We start from the raw sequence: 18,639 nt of genomic DNA on the forward strand, positions 1-18,639 counted from the left end.
GCCTCTCGCGAGACCACCGCCGCCCGCCCGCCGCCCCACCGGCCGCGAGACTTATCGCAGGAGGGTGGGAGGGGAGCGCGAGTCTTCTCTCGCGAGAGCCGGGCTCCGCGCGTGCGACGTGACGCGCTCCTCCGCTTCCAATGAAACTTTATTGGGGCGCCGGGCGGGGACACTGCGCGCGCCTCCCCCTTCGCCCCGCCCGCTCCCTTCAACAAATCTTTATGGAGGCGCCGTGAAAACCCATTCACGGCGTGCCCCGGCCCTTCCCGCCGCTTCCTCCTCCCAGTTGAAGTTTTAAAGCGCCCGGTCGGAGGCTCGGCCCAGCCCGCGCTCACCGGAGGCGCTGGGGTTAAACGGTGGCCGGTAACGGGTGGGGGTGAAGGAGGCTTTTGGGGGCAGAGCCTGCCGCCGCGTGCCCCGCCCACCCCCTTCACCCACCCCTCCACGCGCGCGCACCTGTCCTCCCGCGAGATGTGGCTGCTCTCGCGAGAGGGCGGGAGGCGCAGCCGCGGCCGGAGGGAGGGATGGCGGCGGCGGCCGCCGCCGTGTGAGGCCGGCGCGGAGCGGCCCGGCCGCGGCTCGCACACCCCCGCCCCAACCCCGCCGTCCCTCCCCGCTCCCGGCCCCGCCGCGGGTCGCCCGTCCCCGCCCGCGGCATGAAGGCGGCGCCGGGCGGCGCCGAGGGTGAGTGCCGCCGGAGGGGCGCGGCCGCCGCTGAGGCTTCCCGCCGTCCCTGTGAGGAGACGGGCGGGCCCCGGCGGCTCGGTGCTGTCGGGCTGGGGCTGAGGCGGATCCTCGGAAGGCGGCAGCGGGGCTGGCGGCCCGGCGGGAGGGCGGGGGTCCCGCGGCCGGTGGCACCGGGCCGGGCAGGCTCCGGCGCCGGGACTCGCTCCCCCGGCCGGGCCTCTGGGTCTTCGCGCTGGCTGCGGTGGGGCTCCGCTTTCGAACAAAATAAAGGCGATTATTCTCGTGAGGTTCTGACCGTGCCGGTCGGAAGTACGAAGTTGAACAAGGGCAAGTGCCGGATTTTGCCCCTGCGGCTCGGCAGCCCTGGGTGTACAGCCAGCCTGGGGAGCAGCTCTGCAGGGAGGGACCTGGGGGCTCTGGTCCATGGCAAGTTGAACACGAGCCACCAGCGTGCCCTGGCAGCCCAGAGGGCCACCGTGCCCTGGGGGGCACCGAGCCCTGCATCGCAGCCGGGCGAGGGGGGGGATTGTCCTGCTCTGCCCCGCGCTGGGGCGGCCTCACCCCGAGCGCTGTGGGCAGCGCTGGGCGCTGCAGGACTTGAGGGTATAAAGCTACTGGAGAGTGTCCAGGGGAGGGCATGGAGCTGGGGAAGGGTTTAGAGGGGAAACGGTACGAGGAGCGGCTGAAGTCCCTGGGTTTGTTCAGCTGGAGCAGAGGAGGCCGAGGGCAGCCCTCATGGCGCTCTGCAGCCCCCTTTCAAGGGGAGGAGGAGGGGCAGGGCTGGTCTCTGCTCTCTGGTGACCAACGCCAGGCCCCGAGGGAACGGCAGGGAGATGTGCCAGGGGAGGGTTAGGCTGGGCATTAGGAGAAGGTCCTTCCCCCAGAGGGTGGTGGAGCCCTGGCACAGGCTCCCCAGGGAGGCATCACGGCACCAGCCTGGCGATATTCCAGAAGCACTTGGACAAGGTCCTCAGAGACACGGTGTGAATTTGGGGTTGTCCTGTGCAGGGACAGGAGTTGGTCTCTATGATCCTTGCAGGTCCCTTCCAACTCAGGACATTCTTTGATTCTCTGATCTGGCAGAACTCTCCCCGTCCCTGGGCTTGACGGGATCTTAACTATGTGCACCAATACCTGGGGGGAGAGCATAAAGTGGAGGGAGCCCAGCTTGCTTCAGCTGTGAACTGGAGGTCCTGGGCACAACCTGAAATGCAGGAGGCCCCACCTGAGTATCAGGAAACACTTTTCCACTCTGAGGGTGACTGAGGCCTGGCACATGGTGCCCTGAGAGGTGTCGGAGCCTCTGTCCTTGGAGGGGCTCAAAAGTGGTCAGGACACAGCCCCGGACACCCTGCCGGAGGTAGCCCTGCTTGGGCAGGGGGCTTGGACCAGGTGACTGTTGCAGGTCCCTTCCAACCTCAGCCATTCTGCAGTTCTAACGTAGCTGAGGTGTATAAAGTGTCTGAAAGCATCTAGCAGGCATTTATTTCTTTCTTACGCTTGGATTTGATAGGGTCAGCATTAGGTCTGTGAACTGTACGTGTGTCAATAATAAAAACAAACCCTTGAAGTTTTGCAGGTGAGGGCTTACAGGGTTGCATGCCGTGGTGGTTAAAATGTCCCAGACATCTGTTTGCTTTGGACCCAGTAGTGCCAGCGACAGGGTTTATTTTGGCAGTGATGTCTGCTGGGATTTTTTGACAAATGCAAGTGTAGAAAAAGCTGTCTTTTAGCAAAAACTGACAAAATTATAGTGCTGAAACCTGTGTTCTCTCTGTGCAAGTGTCCGACTAGATAGTAGGGAAAAAAATAACTGCTTTATCTTGGAACTTTTTCAGCTAAACTGTCCAACGCTACTTTTTTGCATAGTGACTGATCCTGCATCCCTCCTTTTCTCTTGTCAAGGAGATGTTATTCATAACAGTGGAACACTCTAAAATATACAGAAATGAGTTTGTAGAACCATGGGATCGATGGGAGCCTGCAGGATACGAGAGGTGTTTTGTAAAGGCTGAGTAGGTTGTAGGTTGGTAGAGATCTGTGGCCATGCAGTTGTCTGTGGTTTCGTTGTGTCTCAGCGTGTGGAGCCGTGCCCCGGCTCTGGACCAGCACTGTGGAGACACCAGCCCTTGGGTTCCAAGCTAGTGTGAGGTACGAGTGTGTCTGGCGAGAGAATTTGTCACAACTGGCGATGGGACTGATTTGGTTGAGACTTTTTGTGATGGAAGGGTCTGTGAGGATCTTTACTGTACAAGAGGTTGGAGAGTTGGAAGAGAGAAGAGTGATGGGGAATCCAGGAAACGAAGCTTAACCTCGCTTCTTTAACACCATGTTTTCTACACTCTGTTTCCTGGCCCGGGGAAGCTTTGCCTTTAGACCGTGCCATTGTACCTTCAAACAGTGCCCCCATGCATCCCCGTCATGGCAGAACTTACCCTGATGGGGCCCTGTCATTCAGAGTCTGAGCAGAGCAGGAGCCGCAGCTCGCAGGCATTTCATGGTCCTTTAGGTTTTGGTAGCTTGTGATGTATCCTTAACATTTACAAGGTCTAGGTTGCAGGGATAAATCAGCAGTAAATAAGTTTTTCAAAATCCTGTTTAGCTTAAAGGTGGAAAGTGTTTTCATTAGAACTGCCAAACTGTTTCATCTGTAAAACTGCAAATATTGTCTCGTTCTCTTTTTTCTGACTATTCCCCTGTCTTACAGAAACGGAGAAGCTGAATAAGATGAGTACCCTCTTAGAAAGACTTCACGCAAAGTACAACCAAAACAGACCTTGGACAGAAACCATGAAGTTAGTCCGTCAAGTCATGGTGAGAATTGTTGGGATCTGAGCAGGAGGGTTTCTGAAGTTTCTTTAGTCATGATTTTTTGTTGGTTTGTTAGATGTCTTCAAAGCACTTTACCGTTTGTTCAAGCCTTGGCTTCCTCCTGGGCCAGTGTGGTTGCGGCGTGCCAGTTCTCACACTCCGCAGTGTGCCAGGGGGGGAGTCGTGTCCATCCCCTTTCTGTCTGGTGTGCCTTTGCCTTCCCTAATTACAGCCCCCGTTCCTTCTACAGCCTAACTGACCTGGGGCAGCTGTCAGCTCAGTGCCAGGGAAAGGGTCAGACTTGTCGTTCCAGCTGGTGCTGAGAAGCCCAAACCATTCTGCCCCTTGCTGTTTCAGGATGTTGTGTTTTGTAAAGCAATTTGCTCCCCATTCAGTGATTTTGAGGAGCAGGAGGCATGGGAGAGCGACATCAAAGGCTTTGGCATGTATTGCGGTGTTACAAGTTTGCCTGTCTCATTATTTCGCTGTTCGCTCTTATACAACTCTTAGCTTATACCTGTTAAAAAGTCACTATAGTCTGTTCTTCCAGCTGAGCGAGTTGCTTAAAAGAAAATAAATCAATTCCAGGCCTGCCTTTAACTAAGTTAACCAGGAAGTTACCTGCTTCCAAAATGGATACTGTTCTTCTACAGGAATCGAAATAAGGGTGTAATTTTGGGATGAAATCTGACCTGTTTTAATGACCTAACTAAACCTCACTTGACTGATCAAAAGTTGCAATAATTCCCTCTTACTGAGTGATGCACAAAAAGGCCGTTTTTCTTCTTTTTTGTGGCTAAGGAAAAGCGAGTTGTGATGAACTCGGGGGGGCACCAGCATCTGGTGAGCTGCTTGGAGACTTTGCAGAAGGCATTAAAAGGTTGGTGCGTTCCGCGCGTGCACTTGACACACTGCTTAACAGCGATTCGCTATGGAAATACTCCAAATTATAAAAGCAAGCAAGGCTGTTGCTAGCACGTTTCGCCGTGTTCCTCGTGCGTGTGTGCTCACGTTTCCGTGAGCTAGCTTATCTCAGTGCCAGGCGGTGCCAGTCGAGATTGCCTGGGTTAGCTGCATTGTAAATGTGCGTACCCGAATTCCACTTGAGGAAGAAAATCCATTCTCTGTTTGCAGTTGTGAGAACATCTGTTCTTCTCTATGCATATTGTTCTGCCTGTACTTTGAGTACGGCCAATGTATGTAGTTGCACGTGTGAAGGCGTGAGCAGGCACGGGAGGGATTCACGAGTTGAGATTGTTTTTAATGCTGATGACTTACTCCTGGGGTTCACTAAGCCTTGTTTTTCGCTCTCTCCATCCAGTATCTTCTCTGCCTGCCATGACAGATCGCTTAGAGTCTATAGCTAGGCAAAACGGGTAGGTCTCCTTTATTTTCTGGCAAAGGCTTTTCCTTGTTTATCTGTACGCATCGTAATCTCACTGCTGGTTTGATTGTTTTTTGTCTGCATCTCATAGCAATTTTTGTTTTGTTTTGTATGTAAGCCTTGGATCTCACCTTAGTGCAAATGGCACTGAATGTTACATCACTTCAGACATGTTCTATGTGGAAGTCCAGTTAGATCCTACAGGGCTGCTGTGTGATGTCAAGGTGGCTCACCATGGAGAAAACCCTGTGGTACGTATCGCTGACAAAGACAAGGGTAATACCTGTGTGGTTTCGGAAGTGCCGCTTTGGCTCCCTTTTTGAGCAGAGGAAATGGATCATATTTAACGTGCTGCTAGACGGGGCGTTACACGTTTGCTGCTTGTTCTAGTGGAAAGTAGAAGCCCCTGCAGAGTAGTCCGTCCTTGTGGGTTAATCTGATTGGGGTAGTGTATGTGTGCAAGGACTGTTTTACTCATGGTCTCTCTTTTTCTCTGAGTGGTTTTATAACTGGCCACGTTATTTGAGGAAGTTATTGCTGTGTTTCTGCGAATTTTAATTCTGGAGGAAGGTTAGGGAAATTAATCTTAAAAAACTTAGGTCTGTGAATGGAAATCGTGGAATGCCGAAAGAAAATGGCTTCACTTCCCTTGTGCACGTGTACGAGAGTCTGAACTTGCTGTTTACGTTGGCCTAGCCACTCTTCGGAAAACAGACCGTTTTTAGTATCCCTATATAAGATCACAGGTTTCCAACCTAAGGCTTCACAATTTTAAAAGTTTATTTCAAAACAGTTGTTTAAGAGGAAATAGTATTGCCTGAATTTTTCCCAGAGGGGGTTGACGAACAAGAACTAGAGCAATGTGTAGTTGTGAGCATTTTGTTGTTTCTCATGAAAAGCTGATGCTTAGAAATTTTACTGTCCTAATATTTTACAGTTGCTGTGCTGCACAAAGACTGAAATTGCTGCATTCGACATTGATATCGTTGTATGTTCTTTCCTTTTCAGAGCTGTCCAGAACTGGTGCAACATCTGAGGTGAGCAACAAGAGCTGTTCATAGCATTTTCTGACAGGCTTCTCTTTGTAGTATTGATCTGATGCTATTTTATGTCTGGAAATGCAAAACGTTTCGTAACTGTTCCTTCCCCACAAAGTCTCTGTACTTCTCCAGGGGATTTTCTGGCTTTGGTTCAGATACTTCTGGTTCTGACTGCTGTGCGTGGTATTTGGGAAGCCACAGCACAACATTCATCAGAATCGTTAAAGCTGGGTCATTTAAAGAACACGTTTTGTAGCTTTCATGTAGCAAAAGTCCTTTCTTAAGTGACTTGGTGTCTGTATTAATAGAACTTTTTAAACCAAAACCTTATCTGCTACAGTTTGAATACATGTTACTTTTCTCCCTCTTCCTTTCAGAGAGAAAAATTTTGATGAATTTTCTAAGCATTTAAGGGGACTTGTAAACCTGTATAAGTTGCCAGGAGACAAGTAAGTCTGGAATATGTATTGTATTTCTTTACAACTGCATACGTAAAATTAAACAGATCTACAAGGTTTTTGTTCTGTGCTTATATTTTCGTTGTGTGTGACCCTGCTGGCTTCATCACCACGACTTGCGTGTGCACACGGTGGGTAGGGAGGATTTTATGCTAGCGGGAATGCGGAATGAACAGTTATAATTCCGAAACGCTCGATCTGATGGCAAGTACTGCAGCTTGTCAGCCAGCAGTTCTGTGAGTTGGATTTCATTGCACAGTTCCTGTCAATTTTTGTTACATTGTTTTGTTTTGTTTTTTCCCCAGCAAACTTAAAACTAAAATGTACTTAGCTCTGCAGTCCTTGGAGTTGGATCTCTCAAAAATGGCAGGGATGTATTGGTAAGGACACCTCTGTGGTTTGTTTGGTGGTGGTGGTTTGGTTTTTCTTAATAACGCTGCATCACGTTGGCTGATTCTGATCATGCCAAGTACTGTATAGCCAGGAAGCATCCCCTCAGTGCCCATGCAGTCTGACATTATTGCCGAGAAGGACAGTGCTGAGGCTATAGAAGGCCTGTGGCAGAAGGGGAATGATATATAGAGAAAAAATGCTCACAGCTTTCTGAGCAATTCCTTTTTAACTGCAGAATTAACTGAAAGAAAGTCTAAATGGCAAAAGATATAACCAAATGGATGAGTGGTAACGTGTTTTACAGTAAGAAACTGAGAAACATTTTACTGTCTTTCACGGCTGTAGATTCAGTGAACGAACCATCCATGCTGTAGAGAGTAAAGTAGCTTTTGTTTTGCCTATAACAGTGTGAAGTTTAAGATCGCTACCTCTGTGCGACCGGGAAGTGTATATATTGAGCTAAAAATCTTAAGGCTGCCATCAGCGCATGAATTTTGGCTTCAGGTATGACTCTGGCTTGTTACAGACCTGTGATTGCCTCTCTTGCAGGCAAGCCACCAATGCAAACCCCCTCGACAAGATTCTTCATGGCAGTGTTGGCTATCTCACCCCCAGGAGTGGAGGTATCTTTGATTAACACTTAAAAAAAGAAAAGAATAAAAATTACTTTGGGCAGGGCCCCCTTTCTGGGCCTCAGTTTCACATTGACTGATGGCGGTAATGGGAAATGCTGATCAAACTCAAAGAGGGACGAGGTGGTTGAGTATTTGTAAGTCCCACGTGATCCTGAAAGCCAGCTTTTCTTCACAGAGCCACACATGATAGTTTTGTGGCAGATGGCCGCGCCTGCGTCTTTAATGGCAGAGAACAACTCTTTGAAGATGCACTAGCAGCTCTGCACGGTGTGTGCTGTGTGACAGAGCAAATGTTGTGTGGCTACAGGGGTTAATAACCATCGGGATGACTCGTGTCGTCGGGAGGCCTGTTCAAAACCTTCTCTCCCCCAGGTCTCCTGATGAATCTCAAGTATTACGTCTCGCCCTATGATTTATTTGAAGACGGCACTGGAGCGCCCGTTATATTGCATGAGAGCAACGGTAGGTCAGTGTTAGGAGCTAGTGAGGACTGCTGCTGCTTGGAAGGGAGAAGAAAGCAGAATTCCAACAGCCTGCCTGGCTCCCCTCTGCTGTCACCCTGTAGTACAGGAGAATCGTAGGTCGGCTTACAGAGGACATGGGTTTAATAAGCTGTCGTGGTTCAGCCTCAGCTGGCAACTGTGTAATGTGTAAACGCTGGCTCAGTTGCCCATCTTGAACCTGGTGGCTATTCTGGAGTTTGAACTGGGGTGCTACCGAGGGCGACGGGCCAGCAGTCTGCAGCCAGAGCCTTTTTCCGTAGGGTGAATTTCACTGTTAACACAGGATTTGTTTTATTGTGGCAATACTCATGTCTCTGCCATCTTACCAGAAGATTACTTCTTATGCTTGTACACGGACGTCTGTCTCTGGCTAAAATGACAGAGCCAAGCCCCAGGAAAAACAGAGGCTGCTCTCGGGAAAGAAGAGGGTGGAACTGTCCAAAATCATTGTTTGTTTTGCTTTGTAAAGAGCATGCTACAAACTTGCAAATGTATTTGGGCTGTATTTTAAGAATTTTGTAACTGATCTGCCTTGCAGGAGAAAAGTAAAGCATTCGGTAGCATGACTAGTTTGGCTGTAATCCATTTAGTGATAAAGGTGATTGCTGAGAACTGTGCCTTGTGGAGGAAGTAAGACACTTCTACCGTAGCGATTTAATTCATAAAGCTCGCATCCTCTTTTTTCTTCAGCTTACGGTGTTGGTCTTTTCTTGTCACTTCCTCTTGCAGTTCCTCGGTCTTTGGGTATGAATGTGTCAGTAACAGTTGAGGGAACCATGGCTATGTACAAACTTCCGATTGCGCCGCTGATCATGGGTTCTCATCCAGTGGACAGCAAAGGGTAAGCAAAGGGCGCGTCTGCTGGGCCTTTCTGAGCGGCCTCGTTCAGATGTAAGTTCAACATCCAGTCCTCTGTTGAAGTCAGAGTGGGGAGGTGATGTCATAGCATTATAAAAAGCACTTATGTGCTGTCTTTAAGCCAAAAAATATGTATTTCAGGCATGTGACATGATTTTGAGGAGCATTAATTTTTAATGAGGTGGTAACAGTCTGCTTGTATTTGAGCAAACAGTGAATTGGATGTCTGGCGCTCACAGCAGAAGCCAGAGTCATGCCCTGCATCTCATAGGTTCTTGTGTTAACCCCCTCTTCCAGAACTCCGTCTTTCTCGTCAATCACCAGTGCCAACAGCGTGGATTTACCAGCTTGTTTCTTCCTGAAATTTCCACGTCCCATTCCGGTGTCTCGACCTTTCATTCAGAAAATTCAGGGCTGCACAGGTGGGTGGCAGATCTGTCAGATTCCCCCTAGATTTTTGGTAAAAGCTGCTAATTTGTAACATGTGCAAAGAAAGTTGCTCAAGGTTTTGTGCTCTGTTTGCAGTTAAGCCTGGGTAGGTTTTCCTTTACTAGATGGGATCACCTTCTCTGGCCCACCGTCTCTTGCGGGCTCCCGGGTGCTACCGTTCTGTGCCATCTTGTTCCCTCAGGTATTCCGTTGTTCGACACACCGCCAACATTTGTACCCTTGTATGAGTTGATCACACAGTTTGAATTATCCAAGGAGGCTGATCCTCTACCTTTAAACCACAATATGCGCTTCTATGCAGTAAGTATGTTGTTACACCCAGGGCATTCTGCTTGTAGGCAAGCAGGGTGGGGTTTTTCATCTGTTTCAGGTATCTTTCAAGTAGGATAAAGGCAATTGGTACAGCATGTATTCATAGGCAAAAACTGTGCTATCCAAGCATTAGAACTCTGATGCAGGTGTGACCACAGTAATTAGGAAAATTAGGTAATGAAAAATCCATTGCTGTTGAAGCACAGCTGCAGGAATGACAGCAGAGCTGTGGGACTGAGCCTTCCCAGGTGCTGCCCCTTGCTCTTCTTGGGACTGTAATGTTTGGCTGAATGAGTCGCATCACTCTGGGAGAAATCCTGGTTCTTACGTTTGTCTGTGACAGATCTGTTAACTTCAGAGGATTTCTCTTTTCCTCAGAAGGGATCCCGTAAAGAATGAAACTGTTTTAGTGGGGATGGTGGACACTGTTTGGCAGTACTACTTCTGAGGGGCCAAAATCATGTTTTGCTTGTTCAGATCAGAAGGAAAGTGTCTTCGTTGTTTGTCATTTTCAGCCAGAAAGGTTGGATCTGGGGCCTGCTCTTTCCTTCCTAGATGTCTGTTCTTGCCTTGTACCCAGCAGTAGTTGGAATAAAGCAGAAATTGTTTGTCAGGCTCTTCCAGGACAGCAGCACTGTTACTTTCTGAACAAAGATGCTCCTCTCCCAGATGGAAGAAGCCTTCAGGGAACTCTGATTAGTAAAATCGCCTTCCAGCACCCTGGACGGGTTCCTCTCATCCTCAATTTGATCAGACATCAGGTGGCATACAACACACTGATTGGCAGCTGTGTCAAGCGAACAGTTTTAAAAGAAGGTGGGTTCCGCATTGGGTGGAATGTAATGTGTGGATAATAAGAAACCCTGGGTAATTTTCCCAGCCGTAGGAATAAGAAGAGAGGCCTACGCTGCTTTCCTGTTTTTTTCCTTCTGTATGGGGGGTATTGAGCTGGTGCATCTGGTTCATCTCCTGTGTCCCCTAATTTAACAGTTCCCATGTCTTTCAGATTCTCCTGGGATCCTGCAGTTTGAAGTTTGTCCTCTTTCTGACTCCTGTTTCAGTGTATCCTTTCAGCATCCTGTGAACGACTCCCTGGTGTGTGGTAAGTGGACTCAGTAAAAGCACGAGAGTGTTTCTGGGAAGGATGGCAGGGTTTTCTTCCGCTGTAACCAGGATTTTGATCTCTTCCAAATGCCTTCTCTCTTCTAGTGGTAATGGATGTGCAAGACTCTACTCATGTGAACTGTAAGCTGTACAAAGGGCTGTCCGATGCTCTTATCTGTACAGATGATTTCATTGCCAAAGTTGTTCAAAGGTAAGCTGGACTATTTTGCGCCACCACGCTCTCCAAATCGTATAGATGAACTCTGTGGCTGTCTCATGTTTACCCTGGTGGTTCTGGAGCCGTTACTCTGTCTGTGGGTGAGTTTTGGTAGGGGTTGTTTGGAAGAGAGGAGAGCTTGGAGCCCTATAGGAAATTCCATTCCAGATGGTAAACCATAGCTACTGATTTTCAGGTGCGTGTCCGAGGAGCCTATTTATGCCTTCCCCTGTCGTTGGTTGCTTTCTAAGTCATGTAAAAAGTGGAAGAGCTCACCTGCGGTTGTCATCTACACAGGCCTTTTACCAAGGGTCCTCCACCCCAGCCACCATAACACAGCAGCATGTTCACAGTGCATGACAGAGACCTCTTCAGTGTGAATAGCTATGTCTTCTTTCAGAATGTCATAGGTTTGTCGTCCTTGAGTAGAACGTGGCTTTATCATTGATTTTTACAGGGTTTCAGGCAATTAGAATCCTACAATCATAGAATTGCAGAATCATTAATGTTGGAAAAGACCTTTAGGATCATCAAGTTCAGCCCCCAACCCAACATCCCCAGGCCTCCTAAACCATGTCCCCAAGTGCCACGTCTACATGGTTTTTGAACCCCCCCAGGGACGGTGACTCCCCCACCTCCCTGGGCAGCCTGTGCCAGGGCCTGACCGCTCTGGCAGGGAAGACATTTTCCCTCATATCCAATCTAAACCTCCCCTGACGCAGCCTGAGGCCATTTCCTCTCATCCTATCACTAGTTCCTTGGGAGAGGAGACCAGCTCCCCCCTCACTCCAGCCCCTCTCAGGCAGCTGCAGAGAGCGAGAAGGGCTCCCCTCAGCCTCCTCTTCTCCAGGCCAAACTCCCCCAGCTCCCTCAGCCGCTCCCCAGCACACTTGTGCTCCAAGGTTTGCTGAGCTTAGACAAAGGTGTTTTCTGGCAGAATCAGGGTAATAACCCTGACTGCGTCCTGTGCTTTAACTATGAGATCACAACCTGTCAGCTCTTAGAGTTAATTGATGGATGAATTCTCCCTTTGTGATTGCAAGGCAATGCGTAAAGGCACTGTTGTCTCCTGGCTAGGTAAGCGTGATGGTATAAGTGTAAGTACGAGCAGCACAGCAGGGCTCTGTAAGTGCCTGGACCTGTTGCTCTCGTGTGCCCGAGAGCCTTAACTGCTTTCTTTGTGTCTGATGAAGTTGTGAAAACGTCTTCAGTGAATGTTGCTGTAGGGCAGCAAACCGCACGCTAACCCCTTTGTCTGGTGTCTTGCAGATGTATGTCCATTCCTGTCACCATGAGAGCAATTCGTAGAAAAGCAGAAACGATTCAAGCAGACACACCAGCCTTGTCCCTCATTGCAGAGACAGTAGAAGATATGGTGAAGAAAAACCTTCCCCCAGCCAGCAGCCCAGGGTATGGCATGACCACAGGCAGCAACCCAATGAGTGGTACCACTACCCCAACAAACACTTTTCCTGGGGGGCCCATCACTACTTTGTTTAACATGAGCATAAGCATGAAAGAGAGGCATGACTCGGTGGGCCATGGGGAGGACTTCAGCAAAGTGTCTCAGAACCCTATTCTCACTAGTTTGTTGCAGATCACAGGGAATGTGGGGTCTACCATTGGCTCAAGTCCAACCCCTCCCCACCACACACCACCACCAGTATCCTCACCAGCAAGCAACACCAAGAACCACCCCATGCTCATGAACCTTCTTAAAGAGAATCCCCCTCAGGATTTCTCCACTCTGTATGGGAGCAGCCCTCTGGAAAGGCAGAACTCTTCCTCTGGCTCCCCCAGAATGGAAATGGGCCCTGGGGGGAATAAACAAAAGAAAAAAAAATCCCGCATGCCGGCCGACAAGCCCAAGCATCAGACTGAGGATGATTTCCAGAGGGAGCTCTTTTCAATGGATGTTGACTCCCAGAATCCCATTTTTGATGTCAACATGACTGCCGATACCCTGGACACCCCTCATATTACTCCGGCACCCAGCCAGTGCAGCACTCCTCCTACTACATACCCACAGCCTATACCTCACTCGCAGCCCAGTATTCAGAGAATGGTTCGACTTTCTAGTTCGGACAGCATTGGAGCCGATGTTACTGATATCCTTTCGGATATAGCAGAGGAGGCTTCCAAGCTCCCCACCACTAATGAGGACTGTCCGCCCATTGGTACTCCAGTAAGGGACTCTTCTAGTTCAGGACATTCACAAAGTGCCCTCTTTGACCCCGATGTTTTTCAGACGAACAATAGCGAGAACCCGTACACAGATCCGGCAGACCTGATAGCAGACGCTGCTGTGAGCCCCAACAGCGATTCTTCAAACCATTTTTTTCCAGACGGAGTAGATTTCAATCCTGACTTGCTGAACAGTCAGAGTCAAAGTGGTTTTGGGGAGGAGTACTTTGATGAGAGTAGTCAGAGTGGAGACACCGATGATTTCAAGGGCTATGCATCCCAGGCTCTAACTACTTTGGGGGTGCAGGTCTTGGGGGCTGATGGGGGGGAAAATAAATTTAAGGGGAGCAATCCGTCCGATACGGTAGATTTTAGTATTATTGCAGCTGCGAGCAAAGCACTGGGGTCCTCTGACATCATGGAGCATCACAGTGGAGGTCAGAGCCCTTTACTGAACACAGGGGATTTAGGAAAAGAAAAGCCTCAGAAGCGGGTAAAGGAAGGCAATGGTTCTGGGAGTAACATGGCAGGTCCCGGGATAGACGGGAAGCCAGGGAAGCGCAGCCGGACACCGTCCAGCGATGGTAAAAGCAAAGAGAAGCTTCCAAAGCGGAAAAAGCAGGAGACAGATGGGAAATCTCCGTCTCACAGTTCATCAAACAGGCCTTTCACACCGCCAGCGAGCACAGGTGGGTCCAAATCTCCTGGGAGTTCAGGCAGATCTCAGACTCCTCCCGGTGTAGCTACTCCTCCTATTCCAAAAATAACTATTCAGATCCCAAAAGGAACAGTGACTGTTGGCAAACCGTCTTCACACGGCCAGTACACAAGTAGTGGCTCTGTCACCTCCTCCAGCAGCAAAAGCCATCATAGCCATTCTTCCTCCTCCTCGTCTTCTTCCTCTTCTTCAACCTCAGGCAAAATTAAAAGCAGTAAATCAGAAGGGTCTTCAGGCTCAAAGATGAGCAGCAGCCTGTACTCGAGCCAAGGCGGCTCAAGTTCGGGCCAGTCCAAAAGCTCGGCTCAGTCGGTGGGAAAGCCGGGATCCTCCCCCATCACCAAACACGGCCTCAGCAGCGGCTCTGGAAGTACCAAGATGAAACCTCAAGGAAAGCCATCATCACTTATGAACCCGTCCATGAGCAAACCAAACATCTCTCCATCCCATTCTAGACCCTCGGGGGGTTCTGACAAGCTTGCTTCTCCCATGAAACCAGTCCCAGGTACTCCCCCGTCATCTAAAGCAAAGTCACCTATCAGTTCAGGTTCTGGAGGCTCCCATATGTCTGGGACCGGCTCAAGCTCGAGTATGAAATCATCTTCAGGAATGGGATCCTCTGGGTCTATGTCACAGAAACCACCTCCTTCATCAAATTCTTCGACGGCATCTTCATCTTCCTTTTCCTCTAGTGGGTCTTCCATGTCTTCATCTCAAAACCAGCATGGAAGTTCCAAAGGCAAGTCTCCAAGCAGAAACAAGAAGCCATCTCTGACTGCAGTCATAGACAAACTTAAACACGGGGTTGTCACTAGCGGGCCTGGTGGAGACGACCCGATGGACGGACAAATGGGGCCAAGTTCCAATTCCTCAAGCCATACTATGTCCTCCAAACACAATATGTCTGGAGGTGAGTTCCAGGGCAAACGTGAGAAGAGTGACAAAGAGAAATCTAAAGTCTCTGTTTCCGGAGGGTCTGTTGACTCTTCCAAGAAGACTTCGGATTCCAAAAATGTCGGAAGCACTGGAGTGGCCAAAATCATCATCAGCAAACACGACGGTGGTTCCCCGAGCATTAAAGCCAAAGTAACTTTGCAGAAACCTGGGGAAGGAGGTGGGGATGGCCTGAGGCCTCAGATGGCTTCTTCCAAAAGCTACGGGTCCCCTCTAATCAGCGGATCCACCCCAAAACATGAGCGCTGCTCTCCCAGCCACAGTAAGTCACCAGCATACACTCCCCAAAACATAGACAGTGAGAGCGAGTCGGGCTCTTCCATCGCGGAGAAATCCTACCAGAACAGCCCCAGCTCTGACGACGGCATTAGGCCTTTGCCTGAATACAGCTCGGAAAAACACAAGAAGCACAAAAAAGAGAAGAAAAAAGTGAAAGACAAAGACCGGGACAGAGATCGGGATCGAGATAAAGACCGAGACAAGAAGAAATCTCACAGCATGAAGCCAGAGAGCTGGTCCAAGTCCCCAATTTCAGCCGACCAGTCTCTCTCCATGGCAAGCAGTGCTATCCTTTCGGCCGAGCGACCGTCCCGGCCTAGCCCGGAGTTCTTGATCGGGGAAGAAGATGACGATCTCATGGATGTTGCTCTCATCGGCAATTAATTTTCTTAGTGTCTTTAAAAGACGAGCTGTACGCAGGACCTGCAGGTTCTAGAGACTGAAAGAAAGGAACCGTTCGTTGCAAAGCTGCCAGGCTGATTTTTACAGGGTGTGTTTGAAGAGAGAGAGAAAAACAAAGTATTTCCAAGTATCTCCAAAGCCCGAGCAGAAGGCGTGAGCGCCAGCAGCTCGTCCGGTTCCCGACCGTGGCCTTCATCCTGCGGACGCTTACACTCATTCTTAATTTATAAGTATTAATAACCCCATTAGAGTTAATGGGTGTAAAGCTAAGCGTGCGTGTAAGCGTGGGAGCAGCCCCCAGGCTGGTGCAAACACAGACATAGGAAATTCTGGGAGAGTCCGAGCTCCTCTGCCCCTCCTCCCGTTCGGAATAAGTTGCTTTTGTTTTTAGGAAGTTTTAAACTGAATTATTTTAGGGCATGTTTTAGGGTTGGGTTTTGTTCTTTTTTAAAAGGGTGGTTGGAAGGAGTTTAAAACAACAGATTATTTTTTTTTTAATTTATTTCATTTTTGTGGTATTTCCTCATTCGACGCCTGATGCGGTGCGGTGCTGAGGAACTTCGTCTTCCTCCGAGACGAGCCGCTCTGCGGAATGGGGCCCTGCGATCTGACCGATACCAGGCTTTGATTCCAGGTCACAGTGATGAAGGATTGCTGTCCTACGTCTGACTCCCTTTCACTTAACTATTTATTTATGTCCGCGTCCGAATGCCTTGTGCTGCTTGGTTTCACGTAATCTCTTGTTTTAATTGCACGATGCAGAGCCCGAAGGGACTTGGGAATTCGGGTAGAGCCCGTGGATTCGGGCAGCTCTGCACGCGTGCGGCCGCGGTAGCTTTGGTGGTGAGATTCTGGCGTGCGTTGGAGCGAATCTGAATGGAAGAGGGACTCCGCTGTCGTCATCTGAGCGTTGCTTCCTTGTAAGCTGAGCGAACAGAGCTTCCCCAGAATCCTCTGATGCTGCATTTGTGAAGCGATGGACTGTAAGCCGCACACGTCCCGGTCCCGTGGACGCTTAGAGCCACGCTTAATTTATCCACCACGAGTACTTCCACGAATGTCGATAGAACAGCAGGCGTGCGCTCACGGTTCAAAAGCAGGCCTTGTTTTTGCAGTCTTTGTTTCTGTCGCCGAAGCCCTTCAGGGTTTCATTTTGGTTTTTTCTTTTTTTTTTTTTCTTTTTTTTTTCTTTCTTTCTTTTAACTTGCAGCGCCCTCCTCAGATAGTAATTGTGGTCCCGCACGCCCGCGTCGCCTTCTCCCCCGGGGAGGCGTTAGCCTGGCGGCGTGAGGCGGCCGTGTCCTGGTGTCGGCGCTGACACTGCTGGTTCATCTGGGATAAGAGTTGCGGCTGAAGCAGCGATTTCCTTCAAAGATGGATTTTTCCCCTGCTGGCTGGAATTAAAAGCGTGACTCAGGCATCCTCTGTGGTCTTATCTCACGGTCCCTGAAAGGAAAAGAGACTCAGGAGAGCGTTTTGTTTTTAAAAGCACAGTTCAGCCTGGTTCACTGAGGAGGAATGTGGGAAACGAAGAGTTCTGCGACAACATCTTTTGAATTCCGTACCGAGCGGCATCCCGCTCCCCTCGGATTTCGCTGTCGCTTCCTGGAGGCCAGGATTTCCCTCGTGGGAATGAGACCACGCGTCGCGTTTGGGGATGCAGTCAGCAAAGATGGCAAGGATTTTCTTTGAAACCGCAGAGAATTCCGGTCCTGTTTACGGCCTGGCCCCTGGGGTGCCCCAGGCAAGCTCACTCTTCTCCGGCTCGCTTAACGCCGCAGCGAGGCCGGTGCCTTTTCAGGCGGGTCGCAGCTCCTCAGTTAATTGTAGGGATTTTTTGCCTCTTCCTCCTGCCTTCGGCTTAATTCCAACGCTGCTGCAGAACACGCGGGCCCGAGTTTCCCCAGAGCCGCCCCCCCGCCGGCTCTGGAGCGCTCTCCCTTCTGGTATGTTCCCTGTGCTCCTGGGGGTCTGCCCAGCGCCGGTGCCGCCGCCCGCCCACGCTCAGACGGCAGGAAAATAGTAAAGAAAGTGGAAAGGCGGAGCAGATGCCGTTACCTCGCGCAGCGCCGGCGCCGCGTGGCCGCGAGGCGCCTGCGGAGAGGACGTGAGGAGCGCGGCACCGGGTGAATTTATCCGGGGACCCTGCGGCTGGGAAGCGGCGCCCGGTCGGGCTCCGGCACGTCGGCGTCTGGTTTTGTGCTGCCCCGTTTGTTGTGTTGTTTTATTTTTTTAAATAATTCTGTTTTATGAAAGCCCTGAGACCCTTCTGGGTCACACGAAGGCGTGAGCAGCCTTCAAAAGGAAGCAGATCAGGGCCGGGGATCTCACGGGACGCTTTGCTGGACTCGCGAATCAGAGTCGTGTTTTACCGGTGTGAAACGCGGTAGAAAGCGGAGGGAAATAACCACAATTAACACAAAAACGTGTTTTAAAGGAAAGAGCTGCGCACAGTTCCTTCTCCGCTCGCCCAAGACCAAAGTTCAATATCCTAAATTTCACCTGCGGAAGGCGGGCAGCGCCGTCGCCTGCAGAAAGGGAGGGCGCGGCGTCTCGTCCCGGCTCCCCGCCGGCGCTGCGGGAGGCGCGCGGCCCCCGGGGGCGGCCCTTTGAACCTTTTCCGCCCCGTTTCGGTGCCCCGCCGTGCGATGGAAATCGTGCCGGGGGGGAGCGAGCGGAGCCGGGCAGCGGCCGCGCGACGCTTCCGCCGCCAAGGAGGGACGAGGGATGCGCCCACGCGGACGGTTTGACCTGTAAATGCTTGGCCTCTGACAAATGTTTTATTTTTAAACTTTTTTTTTTTATTGCTTCGTCTCGATTATTTTACATCTTTCAGTATTGGAAAGATAAAAACAAAACGTGGAAACAAAATAAAAGCCAAACCTTTTAATCTCAGGTGGTGAAGTGTACATGGAGATTAAAAGAAAATGGTTCTTTCCCAAGAGGTCGTGATGTAAATACGTGTCTGGAAATTCGCTTTTTTGGTACCCGGGGCCACGCCCGCCCCGAGCCCGAGCCGAATTTCGCCTTTTTTTGGAAATATTGCAAAGAACATGTTTATTTACACGCAAATAAATCTCTTTGGTACAAAAAGGTCTCGGCTCTCTGGAAAGGGGCGGGGGGAAGTGGGGGGGATCCCCCGCCACACTTGATTTTCCCACGGGAATGACATCAGCGTGACGTCACGCCTGGCCGGCTTGTGATTGGTCGAGCTCGGCTTCCCCGCTCCTCCCGGAAGGGAGCTGAGGGG

The 18,639-nt window shown here is 50.4% G+C and overlaps 1 protein-coding gene across 3 annotated transcripts; it reads left to right on the plus strand.

Moving 5' to 3' along the window:
- Positions 1-249: 249 nt before the first annotated feature.
- MED1 (mediator complex subunit 1) lies at positions 250-18,482 on the plus strand. Of its 3 annotated transcripts, XM_064473280.1 has the most exons (18): positions 250-684; positions 3,395-3,501; positions 4,300-4,378; positions 4,820-4,874; positions 5,001-5,133; positions 5,891-5,919; positions 6,300-6,371; positions 6,686-6,760; positions 7,323-7,396; positions 7,781-7,870; positions 8,641-8,752; positions 9,067-9,191; positions 9,401-9,519; positions 10,146-10,347; positions 10,538-10,633; positions 10,741-10,846; positions 12,122-12,262; positions 12,440-18,482. In XM_064473280.1, the coding sequence occupies exons 1-18, from the start codon at positions 657-659 to the stop codon at positions 15,369-15,371; spliced, it is 4,575 nt and encodes a 1,524-aa protein (XP_064329350.1). In that variant the 5' UTR covers positions 250-656; the 3' UTR covers positions 15,372-18,482. The 3 variants fall into 3 exon arrangements, with proteins under 3 accessions (XP_064329350.1, XP_064329349.1, XP_064329351.1); XM_064473279.1 differs by having other exon boundaries at positions 251-684; positions 12,122-18,482; XM_064473281.1 differs by lacking the exons at positions 250-684; positions 3,395-3,501; positions 4,300-4,378; positions 4,820-4,874 and having other exon boundaries at positions 5,010-5,133; positions 5,820-5,919; positions 12,122-18,482.
- The last annotated feature ends 157 nt before the right edge of the window (positions 18,483-18,639 follow it).

Source organism: Phalacrocorax carbo, chromosome 25, assembly GCF_963921805.1.
Source record: "Phalacrocorax carbo chromosome 25, bPhaCar2.1, whole genome shotgun sequence".
Taxonomy (NCBI): domain Eukaryota; kingdom Metazoa; phylum Chordata; class Aves; order Suliformes; family Phalacrocoracidae; genus Phalacrocorax; species Phalacrocorax carbo.